General features: G+C 36.3%; 7 protein-coding genes across 9 annotated transcripts; 3 read left to right on the plus strand and 4 right to left on the minus strand.

The window, feature by feature from the left end:
- The first annotated feature begins 1,102 nt into the window (after positions 1 to 1,102).
- Positions 1,103 to 2,309, plus strand: LOC103869852 (photosystem I reaction center subunit VI-1, chloroplastic). The gene is made up of 3 exons (XM_009147919.3): positions 1,103 to 1,363; positions 1,755 to 1,881; positions 1,969 to 2,309. Exons 1-3 carry the CDS (start codon positions 1,233 to 1,235, stop codon positions 2,146 to 2,148), a joined length of 438 nt encoding a protein of 145 aa, XP_009146167.1. The 5' UTR covers positions 1,103 to 1,232; the 3' UTR covers positions 2,149 to 2,309.
- On the minus strand, positions 2,306 to 4,431 carry LOC103869851 (rop guanine nucleotide exchange factor 13-like). The gene is made up of 6 exons (XM_018658713.2): positions 4,173 to 4,431; positions 3,721 to 3,992; positions 3,557 to 3,631; positions 3,224 to 3,496; positions 2,802 to 3,131; positions 2,306 to 2,713 (listed from the first exon to the last, which is right to left on the minus strand). The coding sequence occupies exons 1-6, from the start codon at positions 4,429 to 4,431 to the stop codon at positions 2,306 to 2,308; spliced, it is 1,617 nt and encodes a 538-aa protein (XP_018514229.1).
- A 552-nt stretch (positions 4,432 to 4,983) lies between these two features.
- On the minus strand, positions 4,984 to 7,271 carry LOC103869853 (dynein light chain 1, cytoplasmic). The gene is made up of 3 exons (XM_009147920.3): positions 5,635 to 7,271; positions 5,391 to 5,534; positions 4,984 to 5,299 (listed from the first exon to the last, which is right to left on the minus strand). Exons 2-3 carry the CDS (start codon positions 5,526 to 5,528, stop codon positions 5,156 to 5,158), a joined length of 282 nt encoding a protein of 93 aa, XP_009146168.1. The 5' UTR covers positions 5,529 to 5,534; positions 5,635 to 7,271; the 3' UTR covers positions 4,984 to 5,155.
- Positions 7,272 to 7,674: 403 nt separating this feature from the next.
- LOC103869856 lies at positions 7,675 to 10,161 on the plus strand. 3 transcript variants are annotated; one of them, XM_009147924.3, is made up of 3 exons: positions 7,675 to 8,331; positions 8,448 to 8,576; positions 9,760 to 10,161. In XM_009147924.3, exons 1-3 carry the CDS (start codon positions 7,909 to 7,911, stop codon positions 10,036 to 10,038), a joined length of 831 nt encoding a protein of 276 aa, XP_009146172.1. In that variant the 5' UTR covers positions 7,675 to 7,908; the 3' UTR covers positions 10,039 to 10,161. The 3 variants fall into 3 exon arrangements, with proteins under 3 accessions (XP_009146172.1, XP_009146173.1, XP_009146171.1); XM_009147925.3 differs by having other exon boundaries at positions 8,448 to 8,541; XM_009147923.3 differs by having other exon boundaries at positions 8,448 to 8,633; positions 9,760 to 10,157.
- A 1,593-nt stretch (positions 10,162 to 11,754) lies between these two features.
- Positions 11,755 to 12,870, minus strand: LOC103869855 (60S ribosomal protein L37-2). Its single transcript, XM_009147922.3, has 4 exons — positions 12,744 to 12,870; positions 12,501 to 12,636; positions 12,065 to 12,166; positions 11,755 to 11,982 (listed from the first exon to the last, which is right to left on the minus strand). The coding sequence occupies exons 1-4, from the start codon at positions 12,744 to 12,746 to the stop codon at positions 11,933 to 11,935; spliced, it is 291 nt and encodes a 96-aa protein (XP_009146170.1). The 5' UTR covers positions 12,747 to 12,870; the 3' UTR covers positions 11,755 to 11,932.
- Positions 12,871 to 13,133: 263 nt separating this feature from the next.
- LOC103869857 lies at positions 13,134 to 14,677 on the plus strand. Its single transcript, XM_009147926.3, has one exon. It carries the CDS (start codon positions 14,092 to 14,094, stop codon positions 14,548 to 14,550), a length of 459 nt encoding a protein of 152 aa, XP_009146174.1. The 5' UTR covers positions 13,134 to 14,091; the 3' UTR covers positions 14,551 to 14,677.
- Positions 14,678 to 14,795: 118 nt separating this feature from the next.
- Positions 14,796 to 18,856, minus strand: LOC103869858 (kinesin-like protein KIN-13B). Its single transcript, XM_009147927.3, has 12 exons — positions 18,530 to 18,856; positions 18,169 to 18,381; positions 17,676 to 17,852; positions 17,436 to 17,537; positions 17,263 to 17,340; positions 17,085 to 17,166; positions 16,636 to 16,795; positions 16,244 to 16,546; positions 15,920 to 16,138; positions 15,494 to 15,839; positions 15,346 to 15,411; positions 14,796 to 15,268 (listed from the first exon to the last, which is right to left on the minus strand). Exons 1-12 carry the CDS (start codon positions 18,671 to 18,673, stop codon positions 15,089 to 15,091), a joined length of 2,070 nt encoding a protein of 689 aa, XP_009146175.2. The 5' UTR covers positions 18,674 to 18,856; the 3' UTR covers positions 14,796 to 15,088.
- Between the last annotated feature and the right edge of the window lie 277 nt (positions 18,857 to 19,133).

A 19,133-nucleotide genomic window follows, 5' to 3' on the forward strand; every position in this document is an offset into this window, starting at 1 on the left:
TGATTTTAGTTATAGATTTGATTATTTTATTTGATGGTAGAAACATTTTTACTTTTTCGTTCATTTATTTGAACATGTAATATATTTTTAATAAATGATTGTGTTGACAATATGACTCTAAAATTCATATAATATTATCTCAAACAAAATAATTATTTTTTTTGGTATAAAACCGAATAAACCGAAAACCGACAGTATATAAACCGAACCGAACCGAAGTAAATATGGATTTAGAATGGTAGTTATATTTTACTAACCGAAATACCGAAACCGAAAAAAACCGAACCGAAACCGAACCGATATCCGGATTGAACACCCCTATTTCTTACGGTTGAATCAATATATTAGATTCTGAACCAAAGAATATGTATAGATCTAAACCGGATTAAAACCAATATAATACAAAAAAAAATTGATGTTTCTAATGCGACAAAGATTTAAAGATCGCAAAAAATAAATCAATAGAATTGATGTTCTATTAACAAATACTTCTCAAAAGAGAATCATCTTAGCACTCTATTTCATGGATCATCTTGTTTTCTGTCATTTTGGCTATGTTATTTGTTGTGTTTTCATCGTTTATGTATTTCTAAAGTTTCTTTACATTATTATTATTATTGAATTTATGTTGTTAAAAAGAAATATATAAATATGTGATATCGATTAAGAAAGCTCTTTTCCACCTTGTACATTCGATATAAATAGATTGTGACAGAAAGTATTATCATAAGTTGTAGAAAACAAAATTATTTTGCCATTCATAGAAGCCAACTTTGACTCAATGTCATTTAGCTAGCGTTTTTGAGGTAACGTAAGTATTTATGTTTTGATTTATAATGTTTTCTCGAGATCAAGATCAGAGCCCAAAATAAAACTGCTAGTTCAGAAAACTTGCGAGCGGCTGGATTTTTACTGAACCGAAAACTATTTGGGCCTTTTACAAAGTTAAAAAAAAACAAGGGACCTACAGCAAAACCTATAAACTGTAAAGGCGCACTCGCGCTCCCAGCGTCCAAACAAGAAGTGATGAACTATTTTCAGTTAGAACATAGAAGATAGCATTATCTTAATAGGTTCCACGTGGCATTTCCTAACTGGCACAAGAAAATCTCCAAGAGGAGTTCTCAGTTTGCCACGTCAGACGAAGATCAGAATCCACTCATTTAGGCTAAAGGCTATCTCTTCAAACAAATTTCAAATCACCCAACAACACAAAATAGTGATCAAAGCTCATGGCGTCTCTTGCAACTGTCGCCGCCGTGAAACCATCCGTGGCCGTAAAAGGCCTTGGCGGAAGCTCACTCGCCGGAGCCAAGCTCTCCTTCAAGCCTTCCCGCCTAAGCATCAAAACCAAATCAATCCGGTAAACCAAACCTCTTTATTTATCTACTAACTTAGTTAAAATGCTACTGAAAACTACAATACAGATTTGCAATTTACGTTTATAGTTTGTAACTTCATATATGAAGACCAAGTGTATGGAATAAATAGTGATGAAAATGTTAAAGAAAGATATATGATTGGACCAATGCTGAGTTGGGTTAGTAAATTATCACAAGAAAATTAGTTCCACTGTGAGAGTACGTCATGTCATCATTTATTAGCAACAGCTAAACTCGGGTCTCCAGGTAGATTAGAGCCTGGTCTGAACTCCTCCGGTTTAATAAAAATAAATAAATATATATACATGATTGGCATTTCATCTCTTGTGTATGTAATCAATATTAGCCTGAGGTTGTTCTTCATTTTGCTAGGTCTGGTGGTGTGGTGGCTAAGTATGGAGACAAAAGTGTCTACTTTGACTTAGAAGATTTGGGAAACACAACAGGTCAATGGGATCTATACGGCTCTGATGCTCCTTCTCCTTACAACCCACTTCAGGTCTACTAATCTCGAAAACCTAAATAGATTTGTTATACTTTAGAACAATATTGTGAAAAGATTCTTTTATTCTCTGCTAACTTGTAGAGCAAGTTCTTTGAGACATTCGCTGCACCATTCACAAAGAGAGGACTGCTCCTCAAGTTCTTGATCCTCGGAGGAGGATCTTTGCTTACTTACGTCAGCGCTTCCTCCACCGGTGATGTTCTTCCCATCAAGAGAGGTCCTCAGGAGAAGCCTAAGCTCGGTCCTCGCGGCAAACTTTGATTTAGATTCATGCATGTTTGTTACCTTCTCTCCCTCTTTATAATCCCATAAACATTTCTCAATATATACTACAATCTCTTCAAATGATTTTTGATTTATGTATATTATGTTTCTCTTTTACATCTCCTTCCCTAATTTTACAAAATAAATATTCTTCTTAAGAGTATTGACCTGCTCTTGGACTCCTTGTGGTTCCTAGAGATTCAAGATATGAGGTACTCTTCTTGTTGTTAGCCATGATCATGGTTGACACTCTGGTCAACAGCTTCTTGCCTGAATCTTTGAGTGGTGCATCGTTCTTGTCATCCATATTCCATTGCATTACCTCTGACAGTGAGATGGGAGCCTTCTGTTTTATCGGTCGCTCCTCTAAAAGACAAAAGTTTCTTTCTTCCTCCTTCTTAGGACTCTCTGTCTCCTTCACTATATATCTCTTACAAAGTAAGCTTTCAGGGTCCTGAGTTAGCTGATCAGCCACAAGGACATCTTCTATTCTTGACAGTACCGTGTGCGCCAAGCTTTCAAGAACTCTTGAATAACTCTCCATTATAGCTAATCCTATATCCTACAAAAAAAAAACAGTTTGTTTAAGACAGAACATTAAACAAGTAAACTCCTAAAATGTGGTTTAGTAGATGTTTTTGATTGATTACTTTGTTGAATTGTATCTTGCTGATGTCAAGTGTGGATTGAGAGATTCCTGGGAATCTTAGTTTGATAAGAAGCAAGATGGTTTCTGCTCTTTCTTCTAGCAGTTGTCTCTTCTCCATACTCAGATTAGTACTAAATGGAGATGAAGACTTGTTGTTGTCTTTCTGCACTATCTTTCTCTTCCATATCACAACCGAAGCTTCAATTTTGTCCTGAAGATCAAGAATCTTGTGCTCAGATGATAAGTCCATTTCAAGAAGGAACTTCTCTACATCAAACATGTCTAACGTTATCATTCTGTAGATCATGTCTCCAAGACTAGCTTTCCCATTCTGTAAATACAAACAAAAAGAAGAAGAAGGCATTGACAAAGGATACAGAATCAAAAGGGCTCTTAGTTCTTAGTGTTTAAGTTTTATCATACCTTAGGAAGTGAGTCAATGTAGCTCTCAGGGGTCTCCATTTGAGACAAAACTTCGGCGTTTATGGCCAATGCTGATTTAAGCACTTGGCTCACACATTCTTTCTGACTCAGTAGAAACCTTTTCGACGTTTCGGATAAGCCATTAGGTGGAACTTTCACTGTTGGTAGCCACCATTTATCATTGTTCCTGGTCGAGTTACTGTTTAAATGTTCAGGAGAATCGGTTGTGACGTAATAGAACTCATCCTGATCCTTGAATTTATCAAGACAATCCTACAAAATAACAACATTAGATGTTGTTGATGCAGATTCTAAGTGTATATTTTGACTTACTGTGAGCATCACATCGAGGTTCTTAAGAGCAGGGATGTTGGAGACAAGATCTGTTCTCTGTCTAGTAGTCATTACCTACATCAAAAAGATCCATATTCAGACACACACACACACACACAGAAACAAGAACTTTAACTAAGAGAAGGGAGAATGTTTTCAGAAACCTCAATGGAAGAACCATCCTTGTTTGTTTGTTGTGTTGGAGAGAACTCAACTATATGATCAGTAACAGAGAGAAGCCATCCCATTTCTCTTCTCCACCGTTCTTTTCTATCCTCTGACATTGGCTCTAAACGCCGTTGCTCTCCAAACGCTGATGCTGAAAGATTTGTGACTGCGTTTGATAATGCTAGTGCTGATGAAACACCTTTGCCTCCTCCTGACATGTCTTCTCCTAGAAGCAGCTTCGCAAACCTTTCTTTCATCTGTTCCCTTTCTGCAACACATATAGATACATAAATCAATAACATGATTTTTCTCTGTATAAAACTTACCACCACAGTGATAACGTAAACAACAAGAAATCTCTAATTATCTTAACTTGTGACCCAAGAAAACCTAAAAACTCATTAATCTAAGTCATTTTGAAACATTGAAACATTTGTTTTTTTCTTGCCTGCCTCTTCCTGTAATTCTTCACCGGTTGCTTCACATGTCTGAGGCGGTCGAAACGGTAACATTGGTAGGACGCTAGAGACAGCAGTTCTTTTGAAAACAGTGTCATCATCAATGTCTGGATCTTCAGTTCTCAAGGCAGAACTAGAGTTCCATCTCTTGACGTTCCGAGAAGATACGTTTTTCTCCTTCATGTTCTCGAAATCGTACAATCCGAATTTGTAGCTTTCTTTGTCTTCTCTCTCAACCGCTTTCACCATTTCCATAATTTTCTTAAATCTAAGGAGAGGTTCTCTGTTTTTGAACCCTTCTGTTTTCTCCTCTTGAAACAAAGAGGAGTTTTTAGGCGGGAGAGACATTAAGAAAGATGAAAGAACAGAGCAGAAAGAGTTATTTGATATGTTCTTGTAGAGAATTGAGAGAACAAACTAATGAAACTTGTGGTAAATAATAATACTCAATAGTATGGCAAATCCAGAATAGGCTTCTTTTTCTCTCTTTGCCTCATTAGATTACTAACTAACTAACTAACCGATTGATTTATCATTACAGTTATTATATAAACAAATTTAGGATTGAAGTTTATATTTTAAGATGATGTGTGTTTAAACATTTTTACTTTACTATTTATAAACTTTAAACACAAACGCAGACATTGATGCACTTTTTCAAGCATGATTATGCATATGGTTTCCAAAATGTTATGCTGTATACAGTATAGCTTTGCATCATCGCATGCTGTGTAGTTGTATTTGTAAGTATTATAATTAGCTAGTACTAAATTTAGTTCATTTTTCATACTCTATGTTAAATCGTTTTAATATGTTTATACTTTTCTTGACTAATCACAAAATTCATATTATACAGATACATATGATCTCACAATTTATTGGAAAAACATATCAATTTTAAAAACATGAAAAGAGAGAACAAAAAAATAACCCAGCTTCCTACACAAAAACAAACATGGGTGTTATTAAGAAACTAAAGAGTGGCTCCTTTGAAGATGAGGAAGTTGAGGGTTCCCAAATGGAAATAGATGAAAGTTCCTTTAGAATGTGTGAAGAAACACCCAAAGTTTGATCCCACCACGCATTGCCAACCACTTCCATATCTCTCATCAAACTCCTGCTTTTTAACCAAAAGAAAATTAGCCAGAGAAGAAGAAAAAAGACTCTACAAAAACCTTCCTCAGAGAACTAAAAAAGATATATATAACCTTCTTGATGTGAGCAGCGATAGGTTGACAATCAGATACATCAAAAAGATCGAGAGATTGAGAAGCAATGTTCAATGCTTTCATTTGCATCTTCACTGGCATATCTGTGTCTTCCACCTTTGCTTTCCCTTCCAGCATCTTTAGCTAAACAAATTAGTCAAAGAGATTCCTTTAATATCACAAGAACTAATCTTTTGATGATAACTCGTAAAGGAGATTTAAGAACAAGTGAATCGTACGTCACCTTTTCCGACAGGTTTTAACTTTTAAAGAATCTTCACATGTTCTGTCGTTTTATCTTCCTGTGTTTAAGTAACTGTCTTACCTAAGTACCTTACTGCTTACGTAATCTTTTGTCTTTTCTTTTTCCCTCTCTTATCTTCAACATATCTTTTGTGACAATCTTTTTGTTAAGAGATAATAGTAATCGTGAGAATCATAAATGGACCGGTTCTGATAAGAATAAAAAGAAAATACAAAGAGCTTGCAGTAAGAAAAATAGGATTTGATGAGTCATCAGAGTTGTAGTAGAGATTTCTCTGACGTGTGTCCACGTCGTTTTCAGACCTCTATTGATGGGAGATGGATAGGCTCATATCTCAATTTATTCCCATCTGGAATGTTGTTGAAGCTGTGACCTTTAGCTTCAGAATGATCTCTCTCATTTTCGGTTTGCAGCTAAATGGGCCGAGAGAAAAAGAAACTTAGATTTTAGGGCTCATGGTATCGGCTCAAAAAAATCATTTTGGAGGAAAGGTTAGTATTTAATCAAGTAGTCAAATACCATCAATTTTATGTGACCAAAAAAAAGTAGTCAAGTACCATCAATTTTATTTGAGCAGAAAAAAAGTAGTCAAGTACCATCAAATTTATTTCTCAAAAGTTATTTCAAGTTTTTAAATGTTACAAGAAATCAAATTTCCATAGTTTATTCAAAAAAAAATGGTACGAAGTATTTGTATAGAATTTGACTATTTCTGCACGTTGACCGTAGTAAGTTCGGAATACAATGAATGCGTCGCTTGTTTTTTTATTTCATATAAAGAATGTGTCGCTTGTATATGCATAAATATCAAATCTTCTTACAAAAAATTCAATAATATAAAATCATCAGAACTTTTATTAAAAGAATCTTTAGAACTTCAAGTGTAAAGGTAAAACTAATACGTAACATGATGGTTGGTCGAAAAATTAGGTTTTGTCTCCCTTGTCAGCAAATATATAATAAGGTGTTATTGGTTTATATATTTTGATTGATTTAGAAATCCATATAGTATTTATAAATCCAAGTAAAATATACAAATTCAGAGATTTTCCCTCGGATCTCCAGATTTGAGTTTTTGTATTTTTAACAGAAAAATCCAAGCAAATCCATTCAAATCCATTATAAAATCAAATATATTAGTAAATCCGTACGATTGAATAACATTTGATTTGATATAGAATTTGTGAATCATTAAACCAATAACACATGATTTTAATACAGATTTGAAAATCATAGAACCAATAACACTAGATTTAATTCGGATTTTCAAATCCATAAAAATACAACAACCAATAACCCCTAATCTAAATACCATATACATTTTTTGTTTTTGTTTTTGCCAATAACAAAGTTAGAAAAACGTTTTTTACCAAAAAAAAAAGGTTAGAAAAACATTTTTTACCAAAAAAAAGGTTAGAAAAACACATTACATATTCTGAAAACACTTGTCATCCGCCAATCACCAAACTTATCCAATCATCATGACTTTAAAGCGATTGTGTTTTTGCTTTCAGCCTAGTGATAGTGAATGTCATCATAGAGAAGTGGAGATGAGCACCATCAATGCATCCTCATTCCTCACTGAATGCATCAACATTATAACTCATTTTCCACAAATACACACATAAATAATAACTAACACATTACATACAATACAAAAATTAAAAACGGACTTTATGAAGTAAGGTTTTGCAGGCAGCGCACTGATAATTCACTTCTATTTTTATATAAAGACATCTCCATAAAAGTTAACCAACCTTATTTCCATATTAATCAAAAGTTCAAAACGGACGGACGATATAAACTCTTAAGAGTTAAGACTAATAAATTATTCCATGATACCTTTACAGCTCACAGATGTAGAACTACTAACAAACGATAACTCGACAAGTAAGCTCAATCCACCAACACTCAGTTGCTCACATACACTCCCAAGTCCCAAACCTAAACTAAACAGGTTCGGATATCCGTCTGGACTCAGCCGCGGTAATACCTCAACCACAAGAAACTGGTCACCATCTCCCTCTTAGTTGATTTCCTCGTCAAAAAAAAAATCAAAACTATCTTCCATGTTCTGTCTTATTTCCACGTAACAAAATGTCTTTAAAACACCACATTCCTCCTCTTTTTTTTTTTTAAACACCATATTTCTCTTTTTTTCTTTTAACTATGTTCTTGATGAGAAAGTTTAGAGTTTCCTCTCTCACGTTACCTTGCTGGTGATCCACTAGGTCAAGATATAAGTAAACCAAGATGTCCGACATGACAAGTCTAGCGGCTTCGCCTTCACGATCTTCAAAACGCGCCATGTACTACGTGCAAAGTCCTTCACGTGACTCTTACACGTCAGTTACACAGCCTAGTACAATGATGGACTCTCCCACACACGATTCATACTCCTTGGGCCGCCACTCTCGTAACTCATCAGAGAGTAGATTCTCCGGGATATCCCGATCATCATCATCAGACAGAAAAAACGTCAAAAAGTGCCGATCTAACGAGAAAGAATATGAGACTATACTTGAAGAAGGTTCGTATGAAGAAATGGACGATGTGACTTCTATAAGGAGGTCTCAGGCCATACTTGCCGTTTTCATTTTTATAAGTCTCTTCGCCTTCTGTTGCTTAATCACGTGGGGAGCTAGTAGACCTTACAAGGCTCAAATCTCTGTTCAGGTACTAATAATAATTGTTTTTATTTCTTTAAAAACCTTTAATATATATATTGATATAGACCACTTTTTTTGTTTCTTTTGAAAATGTTTGGTTAGTGATGGTTGAATGTGATGCAGACATTCGAACTACGCAACTTCTATGTTGGTCAAGGATCAGATTTCTATGGCATGCATACCAAGTTGCTGACTTTGAATGGAACATTAAGAATTGGTATATACAATCCTGCCCCAACATTTGGTATTCATGTTAGTTCCAAACCAGTCAGTCTCTTATATTACCAACTCCCTATCGCCACCGGTCAGGTACTTATTTTGTTTGTAGTTAAAGAATTTTTATGTGTTTAATCACACACGTAAAACTTGACAAAAATATTAATCTTGGGTCAACGGATCGGCCATGTACTATTCAGCAGGGCGGCTTATATATGAACTTCATGCTGTAAACTTTTTTTTCCAAAATTTTAGTTATGCTATTATAATTTAAAAAATGAATACTTTTTTTTGTAAAATTAAGATTTTAAACTGTGTTTCAACAAATCAGGAATCTAGTTTCTCATGGAAAGTTGAAAAAAAACACTAGTGCAAATTATTAACCACAAGCCCAAAACAAATGTCAACTAGCCCATTGTTATGTTAAGCCCATGTGTGTTAGGGTTTTATGGAAGTAGATGTGTATAAATACGAATGTTAAAGAACCTTGTCTTATCTGTTAACCTTCGGGTATTGATGTTGAGAGTAACTCTCTTCTTCAATCTCAATATTGTCATATAATCATTTCTCTTGGTGATTCTTTAGTTTCGTCTTATATATCTTCTGTTCTAAAATAAAGTTCTTCATGAGCTTATCTTTCACCTTAAATTTCTATTATGCTAAGCTCATTTGAGCACATATTTATTTTGGTTTTGAGATCTTCTACGTGGTATCAAAGCCATGTTATCATTGATAGCCTGGCTCTGATACCATGAAGTAAATCTTAAAACAAGACTTGCTCAGTTTTTTATTTATTTTTAAGGAATTAAAGAGAAGAAAAAACTTAGATCCAAGATGTATAATTATTTCGATTGTATTTCATAAAGAGGAAATAGTGTGCAACTATGGTACCCTGTAAGATAGAAAAACAGCATTCATATATATATGCACTTGAAAAGAATCCTAAACTTGTAGGCTATGAGATAATTTGGTCTATTTACCATTGGTCTGGGATTGTCCTTAATACAAATGCACTAATGAGCACATACTTAGAATTGGAACTTACTGGTTTTTGGTTAGATTGAATGTACAAAAATATAGTAACCGAATGATATAAGATAAGATTTTGGACCTAACTCTTTAATTCTGAGATCATCGAGTCATAAGCATATATGTTTTTTGTTAGTGTAGCTTTTGATATAATTTAAGGCTTTGGTATGACAAAATTTCTCATTAGCAGTTGAAGGAACATTATCAACCGAAGAAGAGTCAATATACGGAAGCAGTGGTTATAGAAGGAAGAAGGATCCCATTATACGGTGCAGGAGCAAGCCTAGAGGCCACAGAGAGAGGCGGAAAGATTCAGGTGAATCTGAGATTTGAAGTCAAAACAAGAGGAGATGTGGTCGGAAGATTGGTTACAATAAGGCACAAAAAGAGAATCTCATGCTCATTTGTCATCGATGTTGCCATTAGTAAGCGCGTACCGATCGATAAGAGTGATTGCAGCTATTCATGATCAATCTCATGCTCATTTGTAATCGAGTGATGTGTAATAATAATAAGAGGTTTGTCTTGAATAAATAAATGTTAAATGTGGTCAAATTAAAAAGTCAAAAAGAAAAAAAAGATTAAATATTTATTTACTTTCGTATTAAATGATCTGAAGGCTGAAGACATCACCTTCTCCGGTCTCTCTATTTATTACAGAAGGATCAAATGAGAACCTCGAAATGCCATTCTTAACCTTATTTGGGATTGAAGATACAAAGAAAACTGTTGTAAGTTTTCTGAACAAGCGATTACATATACTTGCAGGCTATTGACAAAGCTACTAGCTACAGTGATTAATATCGAGTTCATGTAATAGATTGCTGCGTTGACTTGAACTCCAAGTTTTTGCTTGAGGCAGATCCTTCCCCTAGCAATAGAGAAGTACAAAATTTCTCAGAACTCTTTTTCTTTCCTTCACAGATAAGTAGAAAACTCACTGAAGTTAATCGATGTTGAGTTTTTGCAGTGTAGGAGTTTTCTTTAGGACTTGTGCATGGAACTGTGACACCTTACTACAGGTCAGAGCCAATTCCAGATAAAGTGAGTATCAAAAAAATACATTCTCTCTTCTGAATGTTATTTGTGTGGTAATATGGCTAAACATTGATTCTTCCAAATCTGCAGCAAAATGGAAATGTAGTGACTGTGGTCGGCAGGACTTTTGATGAACTGGTCTTGAAGAGCCATTCTTCTTGAGGTAAATGGAACCAAAACTCTTGTTAAAGGATGCAACATTGAGTTTTATCATGGAGACAGGTGCACACACCATGGTGTCATAACTCTCAGGCGATGAGCAAACAGGTAGAGAAGTTGTCCAAACACTTCAAAGGGTTTGATAATCTTGTCTTTGCGAGGTTAGACGCTTCTGGAAACGAGCATCCTAAACTAAAGGTAATAACTTCAAAGAGATGTAGAGGGGTGATTATAATGGTATATTATGTGGTGGTTGATGCAGGAGGGTGATGATTATCCAACAATCTTGTTGCTTTACAAAACCGGTGAAAAGGAAAATAGGGTTCACATCTTATTTGTTTCTTTTGTTTTCCTCCAGGAAGGTTTTTGGTCTCACACTGTTGTTTTGTTCTGTGCAGTTAAAGTTGTTGGCGAAGTCTAGTGCTAAGGAGACGGCTGTTTTTATCAATGAAGAGTTAAAAGTCGAAGGATCAGTTTGCTAAAGATGAGTTGTAGATGCGGAATCTGCCTAACCTTAGGGATCAAAGTTATTGTTGTTTTTGATACCATATGAAGAAATGTAATGGAGGTTGTGAGGAGAGTAGTACACAGCAGAAATCATAGTGTTGTGTAACTTTAGTTTACAGTAATGTTAACAGCTTGCAAATGAAGGTGTACCACAAACTGAAGAGATTAGTAATAAAATCATTTATCAAAATTTTTTATGTAACAACTAAGAAGATAATGAAACCAAGGTTGATTAAGCACATCATAATGCCAAAGAAGCAAAAAGCTCTCTCTTTTACTTTAACACGTTGGTTAAGCATTCACAACCGGTTGATGATCTTTGTTGCCGAATCCCGGCTATATAAATGGTGTACCAGAAATGAACAAAGGTGGTGATAAGTTCAAGGTGGTTTGATAAGATAGACTCAATGTAAAGGTGGTTTTGCTAATGTTTGGGACTTTATACTTGGTTCATTAGAAATCATTTGGATGAATGTGTAAAAATAGCAAAGAAAGTTATAAAATTGCAAGATGAAGGGATGATATATCAACCAGGTTCGAAAACTTGAAACAAAAACATAAATAGTATTCAGGAATAGGAAATCTCAAAACTAGATAGAGCGAGAGAAAAGTGCTAAATTTTAGTCCCTTCCTGCCTTTAACACCAAGTGAGGTTTCTTTTAGGCTGATGAAGCAGCTGCTCCCTTGTTCCTTGGCTTGGCTTCAGTACCTAATGTAAATAAATAAAATGTGTGACATCATTAGTAACCCCATTTTGGACTTCTAACAAAATCATTAATCAACGTTATTACCTTCTCTGAAACCGGTCTTGAAACGGCGGGGAACATTTTTGAGATACCTCATCCTTCCGGTTCCGGTTGTCTTCCTCCTGATTGCCTTCACACTCCAGTTGTCTAATAAGAGATACAATTTCATTAATATATGATAAAGACGCAATACATTTCTCCAAACTCAAAACGATTGTTACAATTAAACAACAAATCAAATTTAGCTAGATACTACTAAAACAACATGTAAAGTTACATCCTATTGAGATTATATTACAACTACACGACAAATCAGTCGAGCTAATATACAATTGATTTGTTAAATTAAAACATTCCCTTATAACGTAACACTGAACAGCAACAATACAACTCTCTTAAGGATTATCAAGAATCAATAAACAAGATTGATCGGTAAGAAAATGGAACGGCGTGATATTTTTTAAAAAATGAAGAAACTTACAGGTCCTCTTGCGAGCGGCGGGGTAAGCGCAGGCAGAGCAACGACTCTTCTGGATGTGGAAGCTACGACGTCCACATCTCACACATAGTGTGTGACTCTTGTTCCTCCTCTTACCAAAACTCCCTGTTCCCTTTGTCTGTATTACTCAACAAAAAAAAACATCACACAACCAACATCAGAAAATGGTTCAATACAAGAGAGAACGTGTGGAGGAAGAGAGAGAGAGAGAGAGAGAGAGTTCACCATTGTAGCGAGCTGCTTGCCACCAAAAACCTAGGATGATTGATTATTCGGCTTCAGGGGAGGAAGAAGATGTAAAACTTATAAGACGGCCACTTATATGACTTCTGACTCTAGGGTTGGAAGCGATATCATGGGCTTTTATGTTTATTAATGGGCCTAGGTTTCTATTTTGATAGAAATGGGCCTTATTCCAGTTTCTTTTGCCCATTTTCAGTTTCAGACAATTTTTTATTCTTTGGTTTCATTGCATCTAGATCACAGTCCTAAGTCAAATCATGTGGTTGAGGATCTGTCATTCGGCAGTAACGATTCTTCTGATTGCTGAAGAGCAAAATGCAACAGATGAAGTTGGCTTCCACATTTATTTATGCTCTTGCAAGAAACATCACTCAATACCTATGGTGATTTATGTAGACTTTGCTGCATGTGTGCCATGGTACATTACATTTTAGATTATAGTTGGTTGCATATTGCTGAATTTGTGCTAGCTGAATAAGTAACCAACGAGTTTAAACAAGCTAGTTTTAGCTATATACAATGAAAATGCTTTGGCGTGATAGTAACTCTACCGAAGCAAGTGAAGACAAGAATGGTACACATCAAGTAGATGCAATATCATTTGACCAACCTTTGTGAATGTCTCTTAGAGTTTATGGAGTTTCCAAACTTGATGTTAGAACATTGTCCTTTACAGTTTCAACAGACCTAATTTGTTTTTCTCTGTACCAAATAAGCCTCTCTACTTGCATAGGTTTGGTCATTAATACGTTTAAAGTAGTTCCCCCAAAATCATGGATTAACGTTGGTATGTAGGTCCAAAGACAGAGCCGCTTTAGCTTTGCATCTTAACTAAGGAATGTTACACCGTGCTTTAGACAACAGTTAGTCAAACAACAATAGTACGTAGTACCTTCCTATACAAACATACTTAAAATATTTCTCTATCCATCCTTTTTATTGAAACCGTACCAACTATTTGATATTTATCCAATAATAAAGTTATAATACCCTACTATAATTCAATGAATAAAGTACATGCACAATTTGAAATCGTGCATCCATCACTATTAACCTTAATTTTAAGATCTTCAAATCATCAAAAAAGACAAACATGAAGAAAAAAAAAAGTGAAAGGTGACATTCCACGATAAAGACAAATTTTCACTTTAGCCTTTTTGATGCAGAGTAATAAACACTAAAGATACATTGGCAAATACTATGAAACTAAAGTAGCCAATCAACACCTTAATATACTACATATTTAATTCGAATTTAGTAACTACAAATATATGTGAGAGAACATTGATCTCCCCTCCCGACAAGAACATATCAGTTACAGTGTAGAGAGATGTTTCAGAAAACAAACAGTTTCTTCCACAGAACACTACACAGTCTGAAGTCAATCATTCTTAGAGCAGGTAAGAAACTCTCTAAACCAAAAACTCACTTCTCATGCACATTTTGTAGATCAAATTCTCTCGATGGCGATGATTTCTACGCAAGTTTCCTCAACATCTGGGAGTCTGATCTTAAAAACAGCATTGGAGGAGGAGGTCCATTAAAACTGGAGCAAAAGACTCAAGAGCATGTACAAGATCACCAAGAGAAGAAAACAGAAGCTTGCTCTTCTCGTTTATCAAGAGACTGCGATAAAATGGAGAAGAAGATTAAAGAGATGTATGTGATTGAGACAGGAGATATAGAGCAAGCCCTTGACGTTGAAGAGGCACTTCATTACTATTCTCGTCTTAGAAGCCCTGTGTATCTCAACATCGTTGACAAGTTCTTAAATGATCTCTACGCCTGATCCGAACACTCTCGAGCTATTATAGTTTGTGATTTTCAAATTCTTGATTTGTTTTGGTTTACTACAAGTCTTTCTTCTTGTATGTTTGAGTCATGCTTGTGTATCAACACCATCCTTTGACAGTGAACTTTAAAGCTCTCTTCTGGCAAAGATCTAGAACCTGTATTGCCAAACCATGCACATACTTTAGATACTTTGTTATAACTTCCCATAGCTCGATTCAATTGGACTAGTATAGGGAATAGAATATTGTATATAGTACAAGGCAAGCTCATTAATAGCACAACAGTAAATATTATTACATAGTATGTCATCTTCTGCAACAAATCCAGTACAATAATATGATAGAATGCAAAAAGCGGCAGCAAGAACAGATGTAAAGCTCTGTGATCATCTATAGCTCTTCCCTGTAAAGCTCTCGGAAGGCGGTAAATGGATAAACTTCTCATCTCCAGTCCAAGCCAGTAGGGTGGCACAAGTGCAATACCCAGAGATGAGGTCGATAAAAGAAGGGCCAGTATTTACTCGAAGTGAGGGGTCAGTACCCAGTGGAAGATACCAATACATTGTGCTCCCTAAGGCGTTTCTGGAAATGAGCAAGACGGTTCTGAAGTTGGAGTATACCTGCAGCCTTCTGAGAGAGGATTGTGTTCAGTCTTGAAATGTAACCATCTAGCTGGTTTCCTGGCTGGTCTGCTTCAACCAGCAGATTCATCTCCTGCACATGTGATTGCAGAAAGGGATTAAGAGGTAGAATCGAAACAAGAGGTTTGGTAAAACTGAGAAAATTCATACCTCTTTCACGATGTTCATGGTATCCTCAACTTGTTTACGGTGAGCATTAACAAGGTCTTCTTCTTCCTATAAAAAGAAATGCATGATAAATGGTCCTTGCGTTAAGGCTGACAAACATGTATGACCTAAGCGTTTAGCTGAATGTTACCTGCAGAAGTGCATTTAGATTGTCATCGGAGTTTGACTTCTTCATATCGGGCCTTGGCATGTCTCTTGACTTCACCGGAATACTAGGTTTCGGGATTCTCTCCTGTGCCATAACGTTATAGGATGGCTCTGGCTTCACGTTTTTCTTCCACATTTGTTTCTCTTGCTCGTAATCCGATGCATCAAAGTCATCGTTTTCTTCAGTCCACATCTCATTCACGTCATCCTCATAGTTAGATGGAGTCGGGAGTGCGGAAGACAAAGGAATTTTTGTTGACTCCCTTAGGTTCATGGTTGAAGACGACACATCCTTCTTGGAGCCGTTTCCCTTCGAGAGACTCTTAACCCTACAATTCTCATAGTTTATGGGATGCACATATGACCAAAAAAAGAAAGGAAGATATAACAGCGAGCGAGTAAAACCAACCTGTCCGCGTATCTTAAGGTGTTAAGGGTGTGCTCACATGATCCAGAGCTTGGAGATATGCAAGATATCATTACAGTACGAGAATTTCCCATGAAGGAGTCCCTGAGAACTTCAGTCAACTTGCTGCCTCTAAAAGGGATGTGACCTTGATCATTATCCAGAGCTCTAATACACTCCTTCAAGGCCAGTAAGCTCTTATTGATTTCTGCTCCTTCCAATCTGTGTTATATGATAATACCAATAAATATCGAAGCAAATAGCCAGAAACAATATTCACACCAAAAGATTTTAAAGAGTAATCAGGGCCCGCAACAGAGATGTTACCGGGTCTGTTTGTCGTTGTCTGTTGTGTCTGCACCACGTTCACTTCCAGCAAGATCGATGAAAGAAAGCTTGCCAACGAGCCGAGGGGGCTTTGACTGATTTCCCTCTGCTGATTTTTTAATAGCGAGCTGAAGTATAGCATGTGAGCGGGAGGATTCTTCGTTTGCACCAGTGGTTCCAGTACTTCTTGTTGCACTTCCTCTCTCGATAAGCTCCATAATCGCTTCTGTATCAGATACTCTGTATTCTTGCAAACCAACGATGCACACTTGCTGCTTACCATCCTCTCTCATACACAGCTTCCTATAAAAGTAAAACGGTTTTGTCTTTCAGCTTAATATATAGGCATTGCAGTCAAGATAAGATAACAACATGAGGTGCTTTGAACTTACTTCCTCTCACTGAGGAGATCATAAAGCTTTCCTCCATAGATTTCAAAGAAGCTGACAAACAACTGAAACCCTTGGTTTTTGTATGTATGGTGCATCAACCTTAAGATGTCCCTTGAAGCCTTAAGAGGCAAAGGCTTCATAGTATAGGTTTTACCACTACCTGAGACGCAAACATAAACCAACGGGGGTTTACATTGAGAATATAAAATCCTAGAAAATGAGCCAATTATAGTTATAGCAGAGTATTATTTGTTTCTGATATGTGGATGTTGATTATTACCTACTAGATTCATACAATTTTTAAAAATAAATTGAAGAGGCTATATTCATGCACGGGTTGATAATGAGTTAGAATATATGCCGAACACTTTAGACGTTAGGATCTATGGTCTTGCTATTTTTTTGGAAAGTGACCCCTTGTATCTATGCTTCTTTTGGAGACTGTTTACCTGTCTGCCCATATGCAAAGCAAGTGGCTTTGATGCGCTGAAAAATTAAGGGAACAACAGGCTCCACTGTCTCACGATAAACCTACAAAAGGTGGCATAATAACTTGAGAAATAAGCACCACTACGGTAACTGATTATTTGTAACAGTCGATCCTGTGTAATTTCAAATAGCAGTCACCTCATCATTTGATACTTCCTCATCTAGCACGGCATCAAACACAAATTCATGCTTTTCAACATAGGCTGTCAAGTCAACCTGCAATAATTGAGTCAAAGATCGCTCTTAGTGTCTTGCTAGAGTGATGGCTCAGACAATTGAGGTTGCACGAATCCAAACCATCAGATACTGACCTTAAGTTTGGTTTCATGAACTGTTAAGCAATTGGAATGAGTGTCAACAATGTCTTCCTCGTTTTTTGCGGACTCCTTTTTGTTAAGTGGTCTCTTACGCACCTGTTCTCAAACAATCAGGGAACATCATGTTGAGGAAGGCATTAGTATTCGCAATGCAAAAGTCATCAAAATTACTTATTTCAAAGGTTAAAACCAAGTGATTCGTGATAGGGACACAAGTGAAGGAAGAAAACGTACAACAACTTTGATCTTTGCGACAGCATTCATCCTTTCCTTCTCAGCAGCCAAGTTATCAGCCAACACGCGACTACTACGGTTAGTCTGCTGCTTGTTGTAAGCCTCAAAGTCCTCAAAACTTTGGCTTCGACTAGGATTGAACATTGAGGGGCCATCTAACTGGCTAGAGACCGGAATCTGCAGATGAGATAACAAGTCAGAAGCCTACGTGAATACCATAACGGCAAACGATATGAAATTCACATATTTATCTTACGTTAAACATAGAATCAAATAACCAGATGGTATCATATGAAACTCTATCATACACTTTGACTTACGGATACCAAATTGGTCACAGAAAGAAAAAAAATCAGAACTTTCTTTTACTAAAAATAGTCTAACGAACTAAAAGAGCTGTGAAGGAGTCCACTTTATGGGCAAGCAATAAATTTTTACAGATGGCCACCTAAAAGCATTAACATTTTAACCAGAAACCTTCTGGAATACTTACCTCGGGGAGAAGCTCAGTATCAAAAGAATGCAGATCTAAGAGCCCGGGACTGAACTCAGATTCATCAGCAGTGTTCTTTCTTTGGCTCGAAGGACGAGAACTGTACTGAGGAGTGGTGGGTTCACCAAAGAAGTCGTTTCCTCTCTGAGCATTCTGATGATGATAACCTCTAGTTGCTGCTTGTCCACCACCACCAGCATAGTATCCGTAATCCTGTGTGTTAGTCACTCACATTCACACCATTAGATTTAAAGACTGAATCCAAAAACACCAGATCTTTTCTGGAAATTTAAAAAAAATTAAAAATCGGATTTTTTCAAATCCCGATGGAGAAGAAAAGGATCAAGATGGTGGGATTTACATTGGCGGGTGGGTGGAAGTTGGGGAGACCAGAGGATTGGAGCCATCTGTTGCCATTGGAGGAAGACATGTCGAGAACGTTATCGGAGAGCTGCCTCTGGTGGTGCACCGCCGCTGCTGCGCCAGATCTCTGTCTCCCGTTCATCGCAAATTCTTCTCTCTTGTTAGCTCGAATCGGAGCTCCAAACGGATACTTTAATTGCTCTCCGCCGTCTCCTTCTCGCTATCTATCTATCTGAACCTTTTCTCTCTCTCTCCACACAAAGTTAAGTTCAAATTAAAGCGCAGAGAAGCATTGGTCGCTGTATCTTTCTCTTTCTCTTTCTCTCTCTTTGAAACGCTCCCTTAAATGTCGTTCTGGTTCATATAATATAATTAATAAATGAGATTTGTGGACCAATTTTTTTTTTTTTGTCAACGATTTGTGGACCAATTAACATGGTTAGCATTAGTCTATGTATGTATTTCTTGTAACTAATTAGTAGGTTTCTCTCAAATATAACTTTTGTCTTTGTTTGTGTTAACTTTGCAACATGATGTTAATTGTTATAGACCAAAGCATATATGCATACAGACTTTTTTAATATGAGTTCCCAACAAAAAGG

This window comes from Brassica rapa, chromosome A05 (assembly GCF_000309985.2).
Source record: "Brassica rapa cultivar Chiifu-401-42 chromosome A05, CAAS_Brap_v3.01, whole genome shotgun sequence".
Classification (NCBI taxonomy): Eukaryota; Viridiplantae; Streptophyta; class Magnoliopsida; order Brassicales; family Brassicaceae; genus Brassica; species Brassica rapa.